The 25,445-nt window shown below is 40.9% G+C and overlaps 1 protein-coding gene across 3 annotated transcripts in view; it reads left to right on the top strand.

Moving 5' to 3' along the window:
* Positions 1-25,445, top strand: part of Kcnk10 (potassium two pore domain channel subfamily K member 10) — a 172,426-nt gene that overhangs the window by 110,318 nt on the left and 36,663 nt on the right. For all 3 annotated transcript variants that reach the window (XM_013066892.3, XM_087195450.1, XM_087195451.1), the window contains exon 4: positions 8,040-8,200. In XM_013066892.3, coding sequence (XP_012922346.1) covers positions 8,040-8,200 — 161 coding nt within the window. The remainder of the gene's footprint in view (positions 1-8,039; positions 8,201-25,445) is intronic.

Here is a 25,445-nt window from a genome sequence, read left to right as displayed (position 1 = left end):
GCTGTTCCTCAGACAAAGGTCTACTATCTCGAATCTATAAAGAACTTCAAAAGATCAGACCTCCCAAATTTAAAGACCCAATCTGAAAATGGGCATCTGAAATGAACAGACATTTCTCAGACAAAGAAGTAGAAATAGCAAATAAATACATGAAAAAATGTTCAGCATCACTGGTCATTCGAGAGATGCAAATGAAAACAATGCTGAGATTCCACTTCACTCCAGAAAGAATGGCTGCTATCATGAAATCGACCAATAGCAAATGCTGGCGGGCCTGTGGGGAAAGAGGAACCCTGCTCCACTGCTGGTGGGAGTGTAGACTGGTGCAAGCACTGTGGAAATCAGTATGGAGATACCTCAAAGAACTAGGACTGGAAGTCCCATTTGAACCTGCTATTCCACTGCTGGGGATCTTCCCCAAAGAATTAAAAGAATCATACCACAGTGATATATGTGCACCCATGTTCATAGCAGCACAGCTTGTGATAGCTAAAACTTGGAAACAGCCCAGATGCCCATCAACTGGAGACCGGACAAAGAAAATGTGTTTTTTTTTTTTTTTTTAAATAAAATGGAGTACTACTCAGCCATAAAAAATGAGAAATTAGAGACATTTATAGCTAAGTGGATGCCCATTGAGGCAGTACTCTTAAGTGAAATAAATAGGACACACATGAGTAAATACCGAATAGTTTCTCTGGTGTGAGAAACTGATAGTGTAAATAAGAACTAAATGTATAATAGATAATGTGAAATAGGAAGAAAAGGGGCAAAGGGGAAGGAAGTGGGAGGGCTAGCGGAAAGGATAGAAGGGAATGGGATTAATATGAGAAAATGGAAAAATAGGAACAAAATCTTTGTAAATAGGGAGGAATGGAGGGGTTGAAGGGAGGGCTGGGCAAGGGTGAAAAATAAGAACCAAGAGAGACTATGTAAAGGTGCAAATTTCCAATGATGAATGTCATTATATTGTATCCCTAAAATGTACCAATGATTAGAATGAATAATTGAAAATGTAAAATAGGAAGAAAAGGTCGAAAGGGGTAGGGGTAGTGGGAGGTGCAGGGCAAAGGAAAGAAGGGAAAGGAACAATGCTGAGAAATGGAAAAAATGGAAATAAAGTCTTTGTAAATAGGGAAGGGTGGAGGGCGTGAAGGGAGGGCTAGGAATGGGGAAAAAATAAGAACCAAGATGCGTTATGTAAAGGTACAATTCCCAATGAGAAATGTAATTGTGTTGTATATCTACAATGTACCAATAAAAGAATTTAATTTAAAAAAGGAAAAAAAAAAGAAAACTATAACTACATTGGACTATGTACTAATGGTGTTTATTCTGTGAATTTGTTAGGAAGCCAGGGACTTGGTGTGGGAAAACTGTTCATTGACCCACATGACATTATATTATTGGGGAATAATGGTTCCATCTTCCTAAAGAGGAACATTTGATATGTAGCAGTTTTTACACTTTTTTGTGTGTTTACTTTGTAATCTTTTAGTTTGATTTCCACTGCCCAGAATCCATTCACTCATTCACCCTTGTCCCAGGAACTGCATCCCTTCTGTCCCTTCTGTCCCTTCTCTGCTCGTGGGCCCGAGTCGCAGGAGAAAAATCATCTTGTCTAGACTAAGAAATTCAGTGTTTGGCCACAGTCATTAGTACAAGGACAGATGTATGACCTGGGTTAGGCCAATGAGAACCTCCCGAGCTTTTTAGTTTTGGAGGGTATGACTTCTTGTCTTTCTTACTGGAGGTAAATCTGGACAAAGACAGACCCAAAGGACTATCGGTAACTTTCTTCCCTTGCTAGGTTACTCTGCCTCGAATTTAGCTAACATTAAAGAAACAGAAGAAGAAAAGGGGAGAAATAAATGGGGTCTTGCTCACATCCTTTGAGGTATGAATGACTAAATGTTAATTCTCTTATTACTGAGGTCAATGTATTCCTTCCCCTCTTCTTTTAAATGCTAAAGCCCGTCTGCATTGGATTTTTAAAATTACCTGCAACAGAAAAAAATCCTAGTTAACACACACTCATGTACAGAGCTTATGGAGAGTCAGTAAGCGTCTTCTGACCCCATGGCAAGTGGTTGTCTCCTGCTGTCTTTGGACATCTTGCACATGCTCCTGATGTAAGGTCTTAGGCAGAGACAGCCTGTCAGATGAGCCTTCAGGTTCCCATGCCCATGTCCTGAACCTGCCTGTCTGGGAGGCTGTTCCTTTGTAGCAGGGGGCAGAACACTGTCGCACCAATTATGCCTATGAGGAGGACCTTTCCCCAAGTCAGAAGGACACCAGATGTGAACAGGAAACTACTATGATACAAGTTTGCCAACAAAACAAATAAAAATAAACCCCAATTTCCAAAGTCTCACTTCAGTGTCATGGCACAGTTAGCATTTAAGATTGGGTGCTAGAAAACATCACCTTTTTTTCTTTCTCTTAACTGAAAAATAATGTATTGAAAGTTGAACACCATTTAGTTGGCTAAATTATAATTCCAGAGTGAGGGAGGGGCTCCATATAAAGTCCTACAGTTAGAGAATTCTAGAAAAAACTGTAGTACAATGTAAGTAAGAATAATAAGGTATGGAAATAATTGTCTTTTTAATTACTTGGAGGCAAATTCATTCATTTCCTATAAAGGCAAGACTTATAAGAAAATACATGGCCTGGTAATTCTTCCAGTTCTTCCTGAGAAATTTTTACAATTTAGGAGTCAAGAAAGGAGTCAAGAAAGTCTCTAGGAGCACCTAGAGCCAGAAGCTGTGTTCTCATTAATTGTGAAATAGCAAACATAATCTCCTTGCATGAGTTCATATAGTCTGCAAAGTAATGTTGTCCATATTTCTACAAGCTATTAGTAATGTTAGAACTTTAGAGTTCTTTGAAAGGCCGATCTTGGATGATTTCCTTTGGCTCCTCTATCTGCGCTGTAATCACGTTTCCCCATTTGTAATAGTGTGAACATCATGATGAAAATCTGTATTCAGGAAGTGTGGTTTTCATCTCTGGTTGTTTCCTTGGAAAGATTCCAAGGGAATCTGTCAAAGGGCATGGACCTTTTCAGGGATTGCCAAATTGGCTTTGAGAAAGACTCACAAGCAGCATGAAATTATGTACTTTTCAGTTACAAAAAAAAAAGTTCATTACTTTGAATGTGGAGAGAGGGATCTTAAGAATAATAGTCTGAGAAGCAGCAATGCTACTCAGTATCAGAGGTCCCTTTTATCTGAGAATATCAGAGCACTTTTTAAAAAATGTGTTTTGCAGGCTGAGATTTATACAGAAAGATTTCTACTTGTATAGTTACTCTTCTATGTCTGTGTTGATTTTGGAAATATTCAAAAGAAAATGAATATATAGACTTTTTTTCTTATTGTTCTGTAAGCAATAAAATATAACAACTACTGTGTTTGTACAGCATTTGGATTGTATTATGAGTAATTTAGTGATGATATAAAATATAGGGAAGGATGTGTGCAGTTTATATGCAAACACTAAGCTATTTTATATATAAGGTATCTGAGCATCTGTGGAGTTACTCTTTGCAGGGGGCCCTGGGGCTACTCCCCTATGAATACCAAGGGACAACCATACAGCAAACGGAGAAATTCAGGCACTTCTCCAAACCAGTACCACACAAGAAGTAAGAAGACCTGACTCAGCTCAGTCTTTGCCGAGGGCACCATATCCCTTCTCTATTTTCTCTGCAACTAATTCTGATGTAAGTCCCACTTGCTTCTGATTATCAGCTCTGCTAATGGATCCCCAGCAAGTAGCTCTTCTGAGCTGGAGCAAGGACTCTCACTCCTGTGTGCAGATGTTTACCCACAAACCATCATGTTCAGAAGGGCAGTGAGTGGTCATGTTCTTAACAACAGCTGTGAAATGCAATGAGGTTTTTAGACTTTGAGCCATTTTCAGGTTGACTCACCTGGCTGTGCCTACATCAGAGAGCACCTGGTCAGGTGCCAGGTGTTAGCTGGTGAATGTGTCACTTGCCTGGCAGCCTCAATTAAGGGTTGTACCTGCCAAGGATCTGAAGCAGCTACTTGCTTGTACTTACACAGCACTTGGGTTGGATTTTTAATCCATGGATACAAATAGCAGTTATTGGGCTGGGGATTTAGCTCAGTGGTTCTGCTGCCTGCCCCGAAAGTGCAAGGTCTTGAGTTCGATCCCTGGTACCCCCCCCCCCCAAATAGCAGTTATTATTTTTTGTTTGTTTGAGGTAATTTGGTTTTTATTTATCAGATTTTGTGCTTACCATTTACTGGGTACCAGGCACTATGCTTTGCATACACAGTCTCATATAAGCCTGCAATAATCACATGAGGTAGGTACTGTTATTAACTTTATTATATCTATGACAAGATTGAGGCCTAGAGAAGTTAAGTAACTTGTCCATTATCCCAGAGTTAGTAAGCAGTGGAGCTTAGGGTCATTCACCAGGACCAGCTACATAATTTGCAGGGCTTAGTGCAAATAAATAAAAGATGAGGAATACCAAAATGGCAGTATCAGAGCAGTAAACTAAGCATGGGACCCTTCTAAATGTGAGGCCCTGGGTGACTGCACAGTTTGCATACTCAGAAAGCAGGTGGGCATGCATAGGCAGGCTGGTTCCAAATGCACATGCTTAATTAAAAGGCCAGGGCTGGGCAGCACCTGTTTGGCAAAGATTTGACATTGGCACATAAATAGAAAACAGAAACTTCTATGTGTATGTATCAGGCGTAAGTCCTCTTTAAACGCCAGATTTTTCCTTCATAAAAGACTTGGAACTGTTTCTCTAGCTATGGATGAACAGAGCTGAGGCTTGTCCTTAATAGCCTCCTATTTGTTTCTGGGTGTGTCCTTGCTGGGCCGATCAGATCATCGTCTGCTAAAAGTCACCAGGAGCCAGTTGGTGGAGAAACCTATTGAACCTCCTTTTACTTTTTCTGAATCTGGTTCTAATGTTCTGGACTGGTTTTCCTGAATATCTCCCCTGGCAGCTGCATCACACCCTCTTATTTCTCAGCCTCAATTGTGTGTAGCTGCCCAAGAGAAACTCATATCTCAAATCCAGCCATGGGCCCTCCAAGTCATTGAGCCAACCCAGGTCAAGGTATGAATGTTTCGTCCTTTGTCCTGGTGAGAGAACAACAGAGTTTCTGGAAGGAAAATAGGAACCAACCATCTGTTTTTTCCCTAGGGCTTAGTTTTCCTGAAGACATATTGCTCAGAAGTGACTCCTTCCCCATTATACTACAGGGCAAGGTGATAATTGCTAATACTGGGTGCTTACCAGGCACCATGTGTCACAGGTCTTTGTCTTCACATGTGAATCATGATTCACATGCAACTCAATGAACATTTAATAATAAGATAGATGCTTTAGTAGCCCTATCTTTCAGATGAAGAAAGGGAGGTTGAATAACTTTCCCAAGATCTGAGAGTCAGTACACAGGAGACTCAGAACAGGAACCATGTGGTCTCTAGGTTACAGCCTAACTACAACCATCACAGCTTACTTCAGAGTCCCACTAAGCATTCTGGAAGGGCAGGCAGGGGAGCTTGTAATGCCAGACACAACTACAGCTGAAACTCCAGGAAGGTGGCCTTCTTATTCCTCGGTGTAAAGCTCCGGTATAAATTCTAGAATCTTCCAAGAGTGACTGGGTTGGGGAGGGTGTCAAACAGTTTCTCCATGTAGTTTACCAGGGGCAAGGAACACAGATACATCCAGCTCCATGTGCAAGATCCAGTACTACTCTTGAATGCTGATCACTTTATGTCCTCAAAAATGCTGCCCTTAACTATATTTAAGGACTTTGAATATTATACTGTTAGTGCCCTTACCTGAGAACTTTGGTTTAATTTGATTTTAGTGTTCTAGTCTGCAAAACAGTAACCAGTTATAAGTTATAGTAATAAAAGCAACAACAACAATAATAACATCTCTCCAACACTAGGATTTGGACAGGTTAAATGGGTATAGGGCTAGGTCACATGAGGTAGAATTGGACCTTGAGCTTTCACTTCCGCATTTCTTTCTGCTGCTACTTGGGTGACATGGGACAAACCCTGTGAGCACAGGTCTTACCCAAGAGGCTGAGGGTAGGGGCTGCACTTTGATGGCTGGAGGAAGTGTGCAGCACTTGTCAGGATTGAAAAGGATGCATGAACAGCAGATTCACAGCTTCTATTTGCCTGTGTCTGCAGTGTGCTCCTTTATTAGACGCTCAGATGAAGAGAAAACCTATAGTCCCTGAAATCAGGCAATGGTGAGATAGCCAAGAGAGAGACTTCAGTGTCTCCATAAATTTCTAGAATGTTTCCAAGAGCCTGTGTAAAGTGGAGCTAAAATAGAGACACATTTGTTTCCTTTCCAATAGAGCTGGGTTAGTGTACTTGTAAATCGGATTATCCTAGAGGGGAATGCCTAGTAAAATAATTTTTTTTTCCAAGTTCTTGAAAACACTTGAGCAAAGTCCTGAGAGCTTTTTCTGCACATTTAAATTAAAATGATGGTGAATGAAGGAAATACAAGATTAGGAAGCCTTGCCTGAATACTCATTTAGGAAATGGAAACTGTAATTTAAATAATTTGTGATAAGAGGTTTGAACGGTCTGAGCAGAAGGAAAAAGAGCTCACTGAGAAGGAAAATAGCCAAGTGACTCATCCCCAATGCAGAAATCAACAGTGAGCTCTCCAGGCCCATAGGAGGGTGTGTGGTGGACCAGGCGTCAATGTGACCCTTTACTGTGCTGTATTCCTATCCTGCCCATACTGTGCTTCCAGTAACTCACTCATTGCATAGATTCAGAAACAGCCTCTAATGGGAGAATGGTTAGGTGATTATCTAGATCCTGCTTAGCATAACACTGTAATGCTAATTGGCATGAAAATGAAGATCAATTATTTGCAGATTTCATCTTATGTAAATTGTGCTAACACTATAAGCCTTTTCTGCCAGTGATACTTTGTTTAGCTCCATCCCTACAGAGTAGGCCCAGTGTTCACTGTACAATAGTATAATCGAAAATCTCTTAAGAATGCAGATGTTGATGTTTTCAAAGCATTAGTTGGAATTCGTATTGGTAGACCTGACTGTGCAAGGATTCTCTTGTATTCAAACACCTAGTCCACCAAAAAGCATTTATGTAGTACTGTGCCATTGGTGCCAGAGGTGATGGGTAGAGCAGAAGGACTAAATGATGGTATGGGGTTCCCAGGAATGAGAGAGAGCCATGCACAGCTAGGTGCTCTACTGACCCTTCTTCCTCCTCCTCCTTGTCGTCTCATCTTCCTAATCATCTTCCCTTTCTGTGATACAGAGGACAGAACCCAGGGCCTTGCACTAAGATATACTCCCAGCCACTTTCATTTTTCATTTTGAAACAGAGTCTTGATAAGTTGCCCAGGTAGGGCACGAACCTGCAATCCTCTTGCCTCAGCCTCCTGAGTAGCTTGGATTACAGGTGTGCACCTTCATGCCCAGCCTTTTCATTCTTTACTGTTACCAAGCTTCCTTACACAAGTGATAAGTCCTTTCTGAATTTGTAGCAAACCACATTTCCTTTTTAATGTTCAGCACTCATCACTCTATGAAAACAAATGCTGAAGTCAGCCACCATCTGTCCACATAAAGAGGGTGTCCCACAATAGGACTGTAAAGGAGAAGCACCCCTTACCTAATCTAAAAGGGCAATTGTGAAACCTTCCCAGACATTCAGGTCCCCTAAACTAATCATGTCTATGATCTTTGGTGTTTCTAAGAGGATAGTACCATTCTCTATTAGAAGTCCAATTCTGGATGACCATGAATTTCTCAAAATGTATTTAGACCTTAAAATTATTTACAAGAAATGAATCAGGAGAAGCAATGGAACAATATTTTGAATTGCCTTTAAAATGAAATTTTATTCCTTCTGACTCAGGAGGTGGGGAAATGTACAAATCTTGTTAAAAGTCTGTGGATTCTTTGGTCGGCATCCTGCTTTCTCTTCCACCTCACCACTTTCCTTCTCTTTCTACTGTTTCTCACTAGGGTATGGGAATATTGCACCAAGCACTGAAGGAGGCAAAATCTTTTGTATTTTGTATGCCATCTTTGGGATTCCACTCTTTGGTTTCTTATTGGCTGGAATTGGAGACCAACTTGGAACCATCTTTGGGAAAAGCATTGCAAGAGTGGAGAAGGTCTTTCGAGTGAGTACTGCATCTGTTTAAACCTAACTACTGCAATCCAGTTGGCTTTAGCCAGCAGGAGACTGAGGCATTACCAGGAGCATCATTTGCTTTTAGTGAAATAGTTTAATATTATGATTGTGTTTTCTACATTTTGTCTAATTTGGGCACAGTAGCTACATATTCTTTGCTTGAGTAGCTTCCTACTTTAGAGCAGTATTTCTGGAATCACAGCACAAGAAGGTTAAGTATGAATTTGCCAATATAGATTTTCTGATGATGTAAGGCATACTCAGTGTCTTAGTCTGTTTATGCTGCTATAACAAAATCCTGGAGACAAGGTAATTTGTAAAGAACAGAAACTTATTTCTCACTGTTTGGAGGCTGGGAGTTCAAGATCAAGGTCCTGTAGGTTCAGTTGTTCAGTTGTCTGATGAGGGTCCCGATGTCTCCTGTCAAGATGGTGCGTTGTTGCTGTATCTTCTGGAAGGAAAAAATGCCCAGTCCTTACAAGGCAGAGGATTGGAAGGAAGAAGGGCCTAACAGCGCATGAAACTTCTTTTATAAGGGCCTTAATCCCACCCGTGAGGGAGGATTCTTCTTGACCCAATCACCTTTAAAAGCCCCATCTTTGAATACATCACATTGACCATTAAGTTTCGACCCAAGAATTTTGGAGGGGATGCATTCAAACTGTAGCACTCAGTTTAGCCCTAAAGGTGGAAGATGGTCTCTTTAGTGTCTTTGCAAGGAAGTAGAGAAATGTAAATCCACCCATTTTGTTAATGAAACTTCTTCGCTCCCCTGGTGGATCCTGGCTTCTCCCAGGAACTGCTTTCTCCCAACTGAGCTTTGTGCTTTGAGTCTGTCTCCTCTTGGCTCCTCACTGTACTGCCCCCTGCTGGGAGAGCTCCCTCAGCAATAGCTCTCCGGTGTGTGGCTTCACCCTAAGTACTGATAACTGTTGCTGTCGTAGTTTTTCCTCTTGGAAATATTCACCTTTAAACATGGGACAAAAATCTCAAGTCAAGGAATTTATTTACTTAAACTGACATGTCACATGACATCAGTGACAGTTATGTGGGATGGATATGACTGGACTGGGCTTCCCAATCCCCTCTCACCCGCATCCATTCGAATGATTTCACAGAAGTCTTGTTCAGCTTAGGTGTAATGCTGTTTCTGGTCTTTTGCTCACTATGGACCTCATTCTCAAGCCTTCCAGACCTTTCTTTATCAGGGAATGCTTTCTCATGATTATTTAAGTTTTTTAAATGACATTTTGAGATCTTTTTTGGAGTCTAGAATGATGGGCAAAGACAGATCAGTCAGTGATAAGCTCTCAAGCTACACAAGCCTCCATACCCCTCTGAGGTAAGAACTCCTAAACTTTGAGTTTTAGGCTGGGTCTGAAATCCTGGCTTAGATTTCTCTGTAGAAGAGTGGGAGGAAACTCCCCAGATAGGCAATTTCAGAATGGTTGTTTTGTTTTGTTTTGTTTTAGTAGGCTGATGGAAATAAACACAAGAGTTGGTTCTAGTCACATTTATAAGCTGTGCAGTCCTGGGTAACCTGCCTCTGTTTGCTCATTAGCAAAAGCGGATAGAATTTGAATCTATTTGCTAAAGTTTTATGATGATTAAATGAAATAATGTGTGGGAGAAAGCTTGGTACAAGGCCAGATACAGAGCCCAGAGCTGTGTGTGTTTCAGAGAAAAGCAAGCTGGCAAGACAGCCATTCCTTCAGGTTTTATCTGAGTAGCTCATGGTGTATGAACTTTGCTGGAAGGTCCTACAACCTTTGCCCTGGGTGCTGGCTGGCCAACAGGCCTCATTAGCACACACACCTGGGCTTCTCCATGGTCACCATGGAGACTGAAGTATTCAGCTCTTGTGCTTCTCAGATGTTTAGGTCCCCCTGACCTAGATGTGCAGCCCTGTCTACAAGAGCTGCTTTGAACTTCTCAAAGATGTCTCTTAGCTGCTGCTCCACGGCCCTTTGAGTTAAGAGAACAGTGAATCTGTCAGACTGAACATTTAGAAGAATAGGATTCACATGGAGGAATGAATGACTGCTCTGGCATTTTTATATTTATATAATTAGCTTCTCTAGATCTCAGTTTCCTTCATTGTAGAAGAAAGGATTAGATTAAATGCTTTTCAAATATCCTTTTATTAAAAGAATTTTTGTTAGTATATTCTAAATGAGGGAAGAGGTCTCAATCATTTTATTGCATCTGCTACCAAATGGGGGTTTGGTCTCCCCTAATCATTTTCAGACTACAAGTTGAGTGTGTTATTCTCCTTCCCCTTAAAGCTACCTCTAAATGGATCATTTGGTAGAATCTGGGGCTGAGGCTTACACATGTCACATTTCATTTTTATGCTGATGGCCCACTCTGGGCCTTGCAATGCCATCAAAGCCAGGGAGCTTTTCAGGGAGGCTAGACAGATGTATGTTATTGAGTTGGCAGCACAATGGATGCATTTACCCAGTGTTGGAGGGGGCTCTTGGAAGGGTGACTGAATTCTAGGAAGAATAAACATTCTTCCGGAATACACAGACAGTGTTTCCAGTAGCCTTTTGCTTACTGTGTGTAAAGTTTTGGTAGAAAATCTCGAAGCTCTTGGCCATTGATTTAAAGTCCATTTAAAAGACCAGTTACTCATGGGTGATTATTTGAGAAATGCAGATTATATAAACCAACAAGCCTTGAGGTTGTGAATTTTTTTCAGTTCTCCAGGGGAAGATGCATTTAAAAAAAGTTGCATGATGAATAGTAAATCTTTCTTTTGTCCGTTAGATTTTCTCTTAGCTCTTGGGAAGAAATTGTGTGTGTGTGTGTGTGTGTGTGTGTGTGTGTGTGTAATAAAAATAGAATGTGGAGTCAGCTTTCCGGGTGCCTGTATTCTGAGGTGACACTGGTTTGGGTCTTTTTAACGTATCTCACATCTGAGCCTCATTTTCAAGGATCGGTGAGGCATAATGTAATACTTTGGAATGCCTGATTGTTAGGTTTTTAATGGAGTGAATAAATAAAAACTCTTTCTTCTCCTCTGAAGTTCAGAATTAATTGAGAACTAGCAGAGTCAGACGATCACAATGTTGGCTTTATTGCTGATAAGTCGACTGGAGAATGCAGCTTTAGCTCTGTTAACCAAAAGCCTTTTTAAATTTTCTACTGCTGTGTAACAAATGACCACAAACATAGAAGCTTAAAACAACACACATTTATTATGTTGCAGCTCTTTGGTAGAAGTCTGATGCGCATGGATGGGCTATCTTCAGGATATCGAAAGGCCAAAATCTAGCTATTGGTCAGACTGACCTCGGGGTCTGGGGAAGCTTCTGAATGCATTCATGTTTTGGGAGGGAAAAAAAGCTTCCTGCAGTTGTAGGAATGAGATTCCTGTTTTCTTGCTGGTTTTCAGGTGGCAGCAGCTTTCTCAGCTTCACACACATTCTTTGACACATGCCTCCTTCAGCTTCAAAGATGGCAAGAGTGTGTTGTTTTCTGCTCATGCTTTGCATCTCTCTGGGCCAGCTGGAGAAAGGTCTCTGCTTTTAAGAGCTCATGTGACTAGAACAGAATTGTGAGAATAATCTCCCTATCAACTGCATCATACGTAACATGTGAACGATAGCTTGTTCTATGACCAGTTGTAGGGGTTGGGGTAGTTTATCTTGGGGGGCCATTTTAGACATTCTGCCTCACACACACTGAGTGACTGAATCATAGGCAGCACAGGCCTCCTCCACAAGTATAGTCCACCCCACTAGCCTTGGTGCATTGTGGAGTGTAGACAAAACACATCTCTTTGCTGGAAGATGGTCCCAAATAGCAGAAGAAGGGGACCAAGCTGAAGGGGCTCTGCTTCTAGGTCTACTAGGTAAGTGACTAGTCTGATTGAAAAGTAGGGATAAAAGCTTGGAGTATTACTCAAAGTCTCTCCACATGGTGTGAGAAGCCAAGAAAATGGACATGACCCTCAACAAGGGTTAACAGTGACTTAAGCATCTGGTACCTTATTTATCTCACATAGCAAGAAGCCTGGAGGTGGGTGGTTTCAGATTTGGTGTCATGTGTACTCACGTTTATTCTCTCTCGGTTCTCATTTTCCTTGGAACGTTGTTTATTCATCCTTGGCCTTGTCACTTCATGGTTGCGAAATGGCTGCCATAAGAGTAACTATGGTTTCATCTAACCACATTTAAGCCAAGATAAAAGAGACATTTAAAAAAAAACTTTATATATTTTTTAGAACAGTTTTAGGTTCACAGAAAAATTGTGAGGAAAGGACATAGATTTCCCATATACACTCTGCCCCTATATTATCAACATCACCCACCAGAGTGGTACATTTTCAGCAGCTTATTAATCTACACTGACACCTCAAGTCACCAAAGCCATAGGGTGCATTAGGCCCTATGGATAGGGTGCATTGGCATTGTCCATTTTATGTGTGTGTATAATGACATGGATCCACCATTGCAGTGTCATATAGAGTAATTTCACTGACCCAAAAGTCTTCTGTGCTCCATTTATTTACCTCTCCCTTCCACTAACCCTTGGCAACCAACCATCTTTTTACTGTCTTCATAGTTTTGCCCTTTTGAAAATTTCATATAACTGGAATCATACAGTATGTAGTCTTTTTAGATTGGCTTTTTTCACTTTGCAATATGGATTTAAATTTCTTCTATGTCTTTCCATGGGTTGGTAGCTCATTTTTTTAAGTGATAAATAATGCTCCATTGTCTGTATGTACTCAGTTGACCAATCCATTCACCTACTGAAAGATATCTTGGATGCTCTCTATTTTGGGCAATTATGTATAAAGTTGCTATAAATATTCATTTGCAGGATTTTGTGTGGGTATACGTTTTTAGTTCTTTTGAGTAAACACCAAGAAACATGATTGCTGGATCTATAGTGTGAATATGTTTACTTTTGTAAGAAACCACCAAACTGTTTTCAAAAAAAGGCTGTACCATTTTGAATTCCCACCAGGAATGAATGAGAGTTCCTATAGCTTCATATCCTTGCCTCTGGCATTGTCTGGATAATGACCATTTTAACTAGTGTACAGTAGTATCTCCATGTTGTTTTAATTTGCAATTCCCCAATGACATACAGTGTAGAATGTCTTCTCATATGCTTACTTGCCATCTATATATGTTCTCTGATGAAGTATCTAGTAATCTCTTTGGCCTATTTTAAAATTGTGCTGTTTCTTTTCTTCATGTTGAGTTTTATGAGTCCTTTGTATATTTTGGATAATAATCCTTTATCATATATGTCTTTTGAAAATATTTTCCTCCAGTTTGTGGTTTGTCTTTTCTTTCTCTTGACAGTGCCTTTTGCAGAGCAGAAAAATTTAATTTTGATAAAGTCCAGCTTACCAATGATTCCTTACATGGATTGTGCTTTTAGTATATATCCAAAAAGTCATTGCCAATCCCAAGGTCATCTAAATTTTCTTCTATATTATCTAGGACCTTCATTGGTGTACTTTTTACATTTAAATCTGTGATCCATTTTGAGTTCATTTTGTGAAGGCTGTAAGGTCTTTGTGGCAGTTAGGGTGGAGTTTCAACTTGATTGGCTTTGGAATCTACACTGGAGATTGGTGGAGCACACTGCTAGGTGCGTCTGGACGGGTTGAGAAGGCATGGTCTCGGGGTCTGTGTTTGGTCCTTTGCCTCTCCCACTCTGGCATTCTTTTCTGCTCTGCTTGCCAGCCATGAATTAAGCATCTTTGCTTCACCATGTCTTTCTGCCACGATGGTTCTGTCTTGGAGCCAGCCAATCATGGACTGGAAGCATGAGCCAAATTAAACCTCCTCTCTTTTAAGCTATGAGTGTTGGATATTGTGTCCAGTGATGGGAAAGCTGACTAATACAGTCTGTCTACATCCATTTCTTTTTGGTATGTGGATGACCAGCTGCTTCAGCATTATTTGTTGAAAAGATTGTCTTTTCTCCATGGTATTGCTTTGGCTCCATTGTCAAAGATAAATTGGCTATATTTATATGGAGCTATTTCTGGGCTCCCTATTTTGTTCCATTGATCTGTTTATGTTGTCATCAATACCACTTTCTTGATGAGTGTAGCTTTATAGTTAAGATTTGAAGTCAAGTAATGTCAGTCTTTCAACTTTCTTCTTCCTCCTCCTCTTCCTCCTCTTCCTCACCCTCTTCTTTCTTCTTTCTTCTTCTTCTTCTTCTTCTTCTTCTTCTTCTTCTTCTTCTTCTTCTTCTTCTTCTTCTTCTTCTTCTTCTTCTTCTTCTGCCCCTTCTTCTTCTTCTTCCCCTTCTTCCCCTTCTTCCCCTTCTTCCTCCTCCTCCTCCTCCTCTTCTTCTTTTTCTTCTTCTTCTTCCTTCCCCTTCTTCTCTCCTCCTCCTCCTTCCTCTCCTCCTTCTCCTCCTTCTGTATTTCATTGGCAGGGTGTCCTTTGGGGGAAAAATCTTTCTTAGAAGTTACCTTGTGGTTTTCTGTTTCTGTCTCATTGACCAAAATTGGGTCACATGATTACTCCTACCTGCAATGGAGGTTAGGAAAGCAAGTATCTGACAGAAGACAACTAGACTGACTTACATTGGTGACTCTCAGAGTGTGGTTCCTCACCTATCTGCAGCAGAAACTTGTTGGACAGGAAAATTCTTGGAGGAGTCAAGAGCCCAATAGTCTGTGCTTACCAGGTTCTCTAGGTTATCCTCTGCCTGGTAGAGGTTGAGAACCCCTGAAGTGGAGGAATCATGTTTATTCTCTTGGAGCTGGACACATTGCTCTGTTGAACAAAATTAAAATTCTGTTAACAAAGAAATTGGGGAAAACAAATGATAGATCTGCCACTGGTGTCAATCAACAGCTGGCCACATGGATCACTCAGAGGGAAGCTCTCTCCTTTCCCTCTTGTCATAAATGAGGTGGCCTTTGGAATCCTTGCATGAGTTAGAAGAGGATAGCCTATATTCTGGGCACAAAGAGCTCCATCTTACTCTGCCCTCTGCCAGGTCTGTCGAAGTTCAGGCAACACTCCAGGCTTTCGGGTTTTCTGTGCAGGGGAAGAAAGCTGGAAATTAAACACTGCCTCTTAAGAGTTTTGGCAGCCAGTGAGGACCTAATGTGCTGAATAGCAGCGTGGCCCCACCCCAATGCAAAGGGGTCTTGGAATGCACTGTTTGATCTCCAAGAAGAGGAAGGGATGGGAAAACTGGTGAATCCTAGAAACATCTTGTGCATATTCCCTGGGATGCACTCCTGATGCTTTAGGGTGACAGGCATCCCGGGATTTTCGGTGCAGATGGCTTGCATATGCCTCTTTGGAGAACATTCATTACTGTGAGAGTCACTACTCCACATCTGAGAAAATTTAGCCTATGTTTTGTCAAGCTACTTGCCTGGAGCCACACAGTGAGTTGGTGGCAGGGCTAGATTTTCACCAGTAAACCTGCCTTAACCTCTTCCAGATGGGCTGAAAATAGAAGATATCAAATATACTACTGTATTTATCTACACTGTGAAACCAATGTAAAGTTTGAGATTCTTTTAGCATACCAAAACACCATGGCTCTACTGGCATTTAAGGGGTCATAGCTAATTGAGTTCTTTCCAAGTTTTCAGGAGGAAATCTGGGCAGTTAGCAAGGAAGGATAATTATTTGGAATCAAGCAGAGGTCATACTAGATTCCCAAGCAGGTTTTGGAAGGGAGTAGCTTCTCTCTCCCCTGCTGTGGGCTGGCTCTTTTGCTGGACCAGGCTGACTGTGACTTCTTAGGATGCTGTAGGGAAACTGGCCAAATTTTAGACCACATTCCAATTCCTTGCTTTGAGCTAGACCTTGGCCTTTGGAAGGAGGTAGCTGCCTCTTTCTATTGGGCTGAGCAGCAAGCTTTCTGATATTTCCTCTAAAACCAAGGGCCACTGTTTTTCTTCTTTGGCTCCCCCCCGCCCCCGCCACCCCAAGGATATGGCAGAAATGTTTATTTGCCTTTGGAGCCAAAAAAGCCTGGGTGTAGCTGACAGCTAATACATTACCTTAGGCCTAGTGCCATGATTATTTGGGGACTTTAGTGTCTGCCAAATGCAGTTAGGGCAATGACAATCTCAGTCTGCTAATGATGTTCAATTACTGGGCTGATCCATCATCGTGGATTGCAGGAAGGGACAGGTGGTAGAAAGTAGACTCCTAGAAGCCTCTGCCACATGCCTGGCATGAGTCAAGAGAAAACTTGAAAAAGCACATTTGGTAGGAGATTTCTATTTCCCACAAGGTGTCTTTGAGCTTGCACCCAGCAGTAAAGGAGTTAACTGAAAATTATTATTTCCAGCAGATGAAACTCCTTGTTTTGGAAACTGGGTGCTATTTTCAGCTCTGTGAGCTCAACCACAACTTCCAATTCCGATTAGAAGTGAAAATGTTTATTAGGGTATTGGTTATGCACATCAGCATTGTTCCCAAATAAGCAAGGGGGCAGATCTGGCAAGGGAATAGGCTGAGGTTTTTTAGTTTAAGAAATGGCTGCATTTTAGTAGCATAGAAAAGAAGTGATACAGGTGAACTTTATAACTTGGTAAGAGTGCCTCTGTGTGCATTGTGTGTGTGTCTCTATAACTCCCCTGCACCAGTGCATAGCATATTATAAATTCAGGCCTAATAACTCAGTAAGAGTAATGTGATATGGATAATGTGAGTTTGTTGTTATCAGACTAAAGACCCTGGTTTTAATGTAAACAGCTGCTTTCTTACTTTCCCTAAGGAGCTGGAAGGAGGCAAAAAAAAAAAAAGGAAATAATTTTAGAGCTTTATCAACCAGCTCTCTTCCAAATTAGTTTAGGGATATTATTGAGCTTTAACCAGAGGGTACTTTGTAGTGACCTACATAAGTGACTTCCACTAAGTAGACTCTACAGCACCTCGTAAAGACAGCCCATGGCAGGTTTTCTACAGATAGTCCCCTCTTTTCTGCCTTCCTCTAATCAGGGTTGCTTAGGCTCACTATGATTGACATTCTGGTCAGCATAATTCTGTGTCCTGGAAGCTGTTCTGTTCGCTGCAGGATGTTACCAGCATCCTTGGCCTTTACTGACTAGATGCCAGTGCCACTGTCCATGGGTATAAAAGCCCCAAGTAACATTGCCCACTGTCCTCTTGTGGGTAAAATTGCCCCCATTAAGAACCATGGCTCTACTAGGATGGAAGAGATTAGTAGCCCGCCAGGCCCTCGGGTGCATATCCCGACTCCTGTCCGAATCTTCCTCTGCATCAGTGGCCTTTCCTATTTCTTCAGTGACAGCTCCTTTTCTATTCAGGACTCTCCTGTCTCAGCTGGGTCCTTCAAGGGACCTTGAAGATTTTATACATGGGAAATAAGATTTTTTCACCATGAATTGAGAGTGCCCGGAGGCATGATTGATGAGTAGACGTAAAGATGATTCTATTGTTACTGCTTTCGGGAAATCACGTTGGCACTCACTTAGCTGACCCATTAGAGACTCATCTTCCTCTTTCTCATCTATCTTTGATAAGTGGCTAGTGTCCCCCTGGTGTTTCCTATCATAGCAGGAGGTATTAATGGCCTTTAATATGCATCTTCACTCTCTTCAATAAACAGTAAAGCTCTTAAGCTCTGCCTAAAATATAACCACTTAAAATATTGCCCAGATAGTGTTTAACATTTAAACATTTTTGAGATAGTTTTAACAGATTATGTCTTTTTCTTTCTGGCAAACTCTGATCACAGGTAACTTTGGAGAATCTGATTATTCCTTTGTAGGATTTGGTGGATGTCAGATGAGTATTATGGCTTCTGACCTAGAGACAAATTACCTGTCTGTTTTGAGGGTTTCCTATATGCCAGATATTGGGTTACAGCCTTTACTCAACATGAAAACCCTATCAAAGAGAAAGACCATCATTGTCTTCTTAATTTTATAAGATCAGAATGTTTACACCAGTTCCACGACCTGTCCAAGGTCACTCAGCCCATAAGTGACAGAGCAGGGATTGCCAGGTCTGCCCCAGAATGCATGAGTAACTTAGCCATTACATTCTACTTCTTTTCCCTGTCTCTTGAGAGGCAGGTTTAGCATCTGATGCTTCAGAAGACCCTTCAGAGGTTTAGTAGGATCTGGGGACAGATAAAAATGGCCAGTTGAGAGAAAGTTGATATTGACCCTGTTTTTGTCTGCCTTCAAGGGGTTTAACTTTATTCTATATGTATGTTGAGGGTTATGGTATTCTCTTCTGATTCTTTATACACTTGCTGTATCTTCTTAAGCCCAGTGCGTTATTAGCAAACACCTCTTTCTTGGTGTTCTCCATTCTTGGAGTTTAGGATGCAGATAGTCCCTTTGCTCATGTCTAATACTGTTATGCAACTGATGGAAGGTGGGCTTATAAAGAGAGTCCTGACTTGTTCGAGGCCTCCATAAGTGTACTTTCCAGGCAGGGTTATTCTCCATGCTCTGTTCTTCCACTCCATTGCTCCACTTGGTATGACTCAGTGCTGAGAACAAGAAGCAACACAGCTCAGAGCCAAGCCTCAGGGGAGCTGAGGCAGCTGCCCTTGCCCTGGAAAAACATCCTCATGTTTCTAACTCTTCAGTTTCCCTGCAGGCTCCACTTTGATAGTTTTGAGGACATAAGAGTTTGAGGATATCAACACCCAAGATTTTATTTAATACCCCATGGGGACTTAGCTTAGTCCTAAACTTGTGGTCTGCTTTGGCAACAGTCTGAAATATCTTTTTTTTTTCAAGAACCATTTAGCTATTTCATTGTATCTTTCAGATTTTGCTGGGTTTCCATGAAATCCTTAAAACGTCTCTAGCGTCTGCTTTGATAGATGCTGCAGCCTTTTTCTCTGAGAGAAGAGGGGGGACATACGGATGAGGAGGTGAAGAAAGTGGTGGCAACAGCCTGCTTTCTCACAAGGCTGGTTAATGGGTCTCTGTGGCTTTCAATACCCACTGCCTCAACCCTTATTTTTTTTAATTCGTTAATTTTATTGGTACATTTTAGGTATACTGTATGCTGACATTCATCACTGTAAATTTGTACCTTTATGTAATCTTTCTTGGTTCTTATTTTTACCTCATTCCCCTGCCCTCAGTTCAACCCCTCCACCCCTCCCTATTTATGACTTTGTTTCCATTTTTTCATTTTCCCTTATTTATTCCTTTCCCTTCTTTCCTTTCCCCTTTCCCTCCCACCAGCCCTACACCTTTGGACCTTTTCCTATTTCAAATTATCAATTATTCATTTTAATCATTTTCATCCTTATTTACACTTTTAGTTTCACACACTAGAGAAACTATTCTGTATTTACACATGTGTGTCCTATTTATTTCACTTAAGAGTATGGCCTCAATGTGCATCCATTTAGCTATAAATATCTCTAGTTTCTCTTTCTTTATGGCTGAGTAGTACTCCATTTTATAAAAAAACACATCTTCTTTATCCAGTTTCCAGTTGATGGACACTTGGGCTGTTTCCCAACTTTAGCTATTACAAACTGTGCCGCTATGAACATGGGTGTGCATATATCGCTGTGGTATGATTCTTTTAATTCTTTTGGGCCGATACCCAGCAGGGGAATAGCGGGGTCAAATGGGACCTCTAATCCTAGTTCTTTGAGTTATCTCTGTACTGATTTCCACAGTGGTTGCAACAGTCTAGACTCCCACCAACAATGGAGAAGGGTTCCTTTCTCCCCACAGCCCAGTCAACATTTGTTATTGGTTGATTTCATGATAGCAGCCATTCCTTCTTGGGTGAGGTGGAATCTCAGTGTTGTTTTCATTTGCATCTCTCGGATGACCAGTGATGTTGAACATTTTTTCATATGTTTATTTGCTGTTTCTACTTCTTTGTCTGAGAAATGTCTGTTCATTTCAGATGCCCATTTTCAGATTGGGTCTTTAAATTTGGGAGGTCTGATTTTTTAAAGTTCTTTATAGATTCTAGATAGTAGAGAGGAACATTCCTTTGTCTGAGGAACATTTGGTAAAAGTTTTTTCCCACATTGTGTGTTGTTTCTTCACACTGTTGGTGGTTTCTCTTGCTGTGCAGAAGCTTTGTAATAAGAAGAGATTGCACTTGTTGATTCTTTGTGCTAGTTCCTGTGGTACTGAGGATTTGTTCATAAAATCTTTTCCTACACCAATGTCTTCGAGAGTTCTACCTAACCTCTGTTCCAGCCCAGTTTAGTGTTTCTGTTCTAATATTTAAATCTTTAATCCATTTGGATTTTAGTTTAGTGCATGGTGCGAGATATAGGTCTAGTTTTAATATTTGGTAAGTTAAAATCCAGTTTTCCCAGCACCATTTTTTAAACAGGCTGTCTTTCCTCCAGTGAAGGTGTTTGGCTCCTTTGTCAAAGATGAATGAGGTGGCTGAGTGTGTCTGGAGTTGTTTCTGCATCTTCTAATCTGTTCCACTGGTCCTTAGGTCTGTTTCTTTGCTAGCACCATGCTATTTTTTTTCACAGTAGCTTTGTAGTATAGTTTTAAGTTGTAAATTGTGAGACCCCCTACCTTGGCTTTGTTGCCTAGAATTGCTTTTGCTATTCTGGGTCTCTTCTTGTTCCAAATGAATTTTTGGATTGTTTTCTCCAGGTCTGTGAAGTATGCTGCTGGAATTTCAATTGGGATTGCATTGAATCTACATGGCAGTTTTGGAAGTATGGCCATTTTCACTATATTGATTCTTCCTACCCAGGAGCAAGGAATGTCTTTCCATTTTCTGATATCCTCTTCAATCTCTCTTTTCGGAGTGCTATAGCTTTCAGAGTGGAGGTCTTTGATTTCTTCCGTTAGGTAGGTATTTCAGGTTTTTTTAGATGCTATTGTGAAAGTTTTTTCTCCAGTTCCTCTTTCAGTGACTCTGTTGTTCATGTACAGGAAGGCTATTGATTTTTGTGTGTTGACCTTGTATCCAGCTACTCTACTGAATTTGGTTATTAAGTCTAGAAGACTTTTGGTGGAGTCTTGGGGTCTTCTATATAGAGTATCATGTCATCTGCAAATAATGACAATTTAACTTCTTCGTTTTCTATCTTTATTCCTTTTATTTCTTTCTCTTGTTGAATTGCTGTGCCTGTTTCCAAAACTATAGTGAACAGGAGTACAACCTTCATTCTTGTAGTAAAGTCCTTACCAACAGTTGCTAGTATTGTAGACTGTGTAAAACCCATCCAACACAGTGACTTACTGCACTGTAAGGAGAGAAGCTACAAGGTTTGAAAGTTTAATTTAGTTATTCTTTCAGGCTGATTGGTCTCAGTGATGATAGCATCCATGTCAAGAGGTCCAGTAGCCATCAGCATGATGTTACCTGCAAGTCTGATGCATAAGAGACATGGAGTGAGGTTTAATGTGCTTTCATCTCCTGCCAAAAGACCACTTACAATGAGAAGAGCTGAGCTTCTCTCCTGGCTTGTTTGCTTATCTTGAGCAGATGAGCTTACTTACCCTCTTTGAACCTCAGTTTTATGGTATGTATAATGGGATAATAATGCCTTCCTCATAGGGTTGTTGTGAAAACACGCAGCAAAATACTTGGAACATACTACCTGTTCAATAAATAGCCTCCTTCTTTTTACCACCTCTGGATTATCTTTCTTTTTCTGTCTAGATACAGATCATTTACAAGTGAACCCAAGATGAATCAAGGAATATTTATCTTATTTAGAGAAAGGTGTGGAAGATGCTAGATGGGCCTTTCATCCTTTTCACATTTCTTCTGAAACAGATCAGTTGCTTAATCCAGTTGGGAATTATGTTAGAAAGGCATTTACAGTTGAGAAAATCTGATGAATAAAGGGCAATGAATTAGTAAGAGGGAAGGATTAAGGCTCTGCTTTAACAATGAACAAATAATAATAACCAGGATTTATTAGCATTTGCTATGTGCCAAACTCTGTGATAAACATATTATAGTCAACATCTCATGTCATCCTCCAAAATAACTCTGTGAGTAGGTCATACTATTATCCCATTCTACATGTAAGAAATTGAGACACAAAGAGGTTAAGTAATTTATCTATAGTCATAACTCAAGAGTGCAGTGCAAATTCTAACCCACATGCCCTGCCTAGGCTAAAGCACTAAAGTCTTAATGGCTCTTTGAAGTTGTTTGAGGCTCATGTACAAATGTTCATGATATTTTACTGAGTAATGTTAGGTCACAGCAGGGGTCTGGAGACCTAGGAGTCTCTGGTGGCATGACCCCCATTTCTCAGGTTTTTGCCCAGTGAAGAATGGAGAGGCGGGGCCAACTCAAGGCCGAAGATCCCCCCAAGTGGTAAGAAGTCAGGTCATCCTGGGCACAGAAGGAGGAACTCAGAAAACAAAAGTAATATGAAGCAGAGGTTTATTAATAATATGGCAGAAGTGGGGACTGCCGAACAGTGAAATGTATGGCAGGGAGAAGCTTGGAAGATGAGCTTCTCAGCCTGGTGTCTTTGTCTGGTCCATACTTATAAGGGTCATCCAATTTTCTAAAAATAGCTGTTTCACTGATTGGTACAGTCAGGGTCTTAGCCTTTGTTTGTGGTGTGAGCCAAGGTTCACAGGATCTATGGGCACATGGCAAAAGTATGCAAAGGTCCCACAAAGGGCAGCCTCCTCCAGCACATCACGTCATGAGTAAGCGTGTGGTCATCTCCATTCAACTCCCACCTAGGTCATGCCCTACATTGCCTGTTGCTCCCCAGCTGTCCTTACATTCCCCCTTCTGACTCAATCATCCTATGGTCATAGGATAGGGATAGGATCGATGACTACTCTTGCTGCTTCTGTCTGATGGGGCAATGGTAGGCTTTCAGGCAAGCAGTGTTGGCCAGGGGGGATGATCTAGGTAGTTGTGGTCAAAGGAGCCTGTCAGTGTCACGGCAAGTTTCATCTGCAGAACCATCTGTATTTTGATAGCATTGATATGTTTTGAAGTGAAGCGAGTGAGACAGTTAAGTATATAGGGCACAATAAAGATAAAAGTATTAGTAGGTCCAAGAAAGGAGCCAGGCTATTACCACACAAAGGTATTGCTATACTAAACTCGCAGTGGGGAACCACTGACTGAAAGCCTGTATGAGGAAGTCTCCAACTGCAGGTTGTTAGTGTAGCTACTTGCTGAAATGCAGAGGCCTGTCTGGGTGATCACTTGGAGTTTGGTAGTTTCTAGGTGAAAACAAACAAATCTTATCAAGAGATTAAAGTATGTAGGACCAAAGCATGAACACTAAAGTGGTGAGGACAATTGTAACCAGTTGGCTCCTAGACTTGTCTGTAGGTATGGCTGGAAATCATTAACAGGGGTGACTGATTAGAGCTCCCCTTTTATGTGTGGTCTGTATTACTGTTGTCTTTAGTTATACTATTTTGCTGAGTGTTCAAGACCAAGTTAAAGTGAGGCGAAAATTAATCAAAACTGACCTTTGCTGAATATCAAGGTCAGTTAAGGCTCCTCAGGGGTTACTTGTGGGACCATGCATAGAGCCTCTTAGCTCTTCTGTCAGTGTCAGCCACTAAGATGGGTCACAATCTTGCTTGGCCATGTGGCTTCTGTGGAAGCTGGGGAGATGTTTTGTCTCTCTGGTGACCCTCCTTTTTAGCACACTGTACGATGGTTGATTCTTGTCCTCTGGGGTCTAACAATCTCCTTGCCCAGGAAGTTGGGTGACTCACCACAGTTGTATGATCTTGTAGGAAAGGTCTCCTTCTGTTCTGGGTCTCTGTTGACTTTGGAAGTCCAGGGCCAAAATATTGGCTGTTTTCTTGGCCCTGTTATTTTTATTCTGGTCTCTAAACCTTAGCTGTTGAACACCCAGAAGGATTAGTGATAGCAACATTGTAATGATATCTGTAGGTTTAATTTTATGATCTTATGTAGATGTTAAACACTTTAAAATGGACAATATGACTAGGGAATTGTTATTTCTTACCAATCATGGTTGTCTCAGGAGCTGAACCATTGCAGAATGTCAACAGGTAACACTTATGAAGTTTTATAGAGAAAACGTGAGATTTAAAGTGGCATACATAACATTCTAATATAACCATTATGATGACATCATTATGTTAGAAACATGTTTAAATGTTTAACTTAGTACAGAACAACCTTTTAGTTAGTCATAGCCATCTTTATTTAATTACAAGATGTTAAATGACAGAAAGAAAATTTTACCCACTTTTATTATCATTTACTGGAATGTTATTCAAGAAGAATGAACCTGTCTATAGATGTCCTTCATAGCTCATTTATGTCTAACTTTCAGTTTCTAGAGTGACAGCATAGGACGTGACCTAGGTGGGAGCTGAATGGAGATGACCACACGCTTACTCATGACGTGATGTGCTGGAGGAGGCTGCCCTTTGTGGGACCTTTGCATACTTTTGCCATGTGCCCATAGATCCTGTGAACCTTGGCTCACACCACAAACAAAGGCTAAGACCCTGATTGTACCAATCAGTGAAACAGCTATTTTTAGAAAATTGGATGACCCTTATAAGTGTGGACCAGACAAAGACACCAGGCTGAGAAGCTCATCTTCCAAGCTTCTCCCTGCCATACATTTCACTGTTTGGCAGTCCCCACTTCTGCCATATTATTAATAAACCTCTGCTTCACATTACTTTTGTTTTCTGAGTTCCTCCTTCTGTGCCCAGGATGACCTGACTTCTTACCACTTGGGGGATCTTTGGCCTTGAGTTGGCCCTGCCTCTCCGTTCTTCACTGGGGTATAGGACAACCCTGGGATATGAGGGTCGTGCCACTGGAGACTTCTAGGCCCTCAGATCCCTGTCACGACATAACAGTATGACTGATTTAGGTCAATTTTGTTTCCATACTTGACCCAAGTCCTCAAGCTGTTTGGACAAAAGAAATTTGGGACTTGGATTACCTGTTCATTTTCTCTTTCTATCTGGTATCCCAGCCCTAAAATAACGATGTAGAAATAGTTTTTCCTAAAGCATCATCTAACAGAGGAAACTGTCCAGAAAATTTTATGGGTATTTATTATTTGCTAGGTCTTTTGCATTGAGGAGATGATCACTTCCTAGAATGCCAGGAGTTTTATTAATTTAAATGTTTTATATCTTTGCATTTTGGAGCTACTGAAAGTCCAGTGATACTTTACATCTACCACATGGTAAACTGTATCTAAAATTTACAGGTACTTTTGAGTTATGAATTTAATGCAACATTTTTATTAGCACTCACATTTTCATTAGTACCATAAAATAAGCTTAATAGATA

This window comes from Heterocephalus glaber, unplaced genomic scaffold (genome assembly GCF_053883595.1).
Source record: "Heterocephalus glaber isolate CG9 unplaced genomic scaffold, H.glaber_assembly_v1.0 deba00001608, whole genome shotgun sequence".
Taxonomy (NCBI): Eukaryota; Metazoa; Chordata; class Mammalia; order Rodentia; family Bathyergidae; genus Heterocephalus; species Heterocephalus glaber.
The sequence above is the reverse complement of the archived record's forward strand: the minus strand, read 5'-3'. Positions and strand labels throughout refer to the sequence as shown.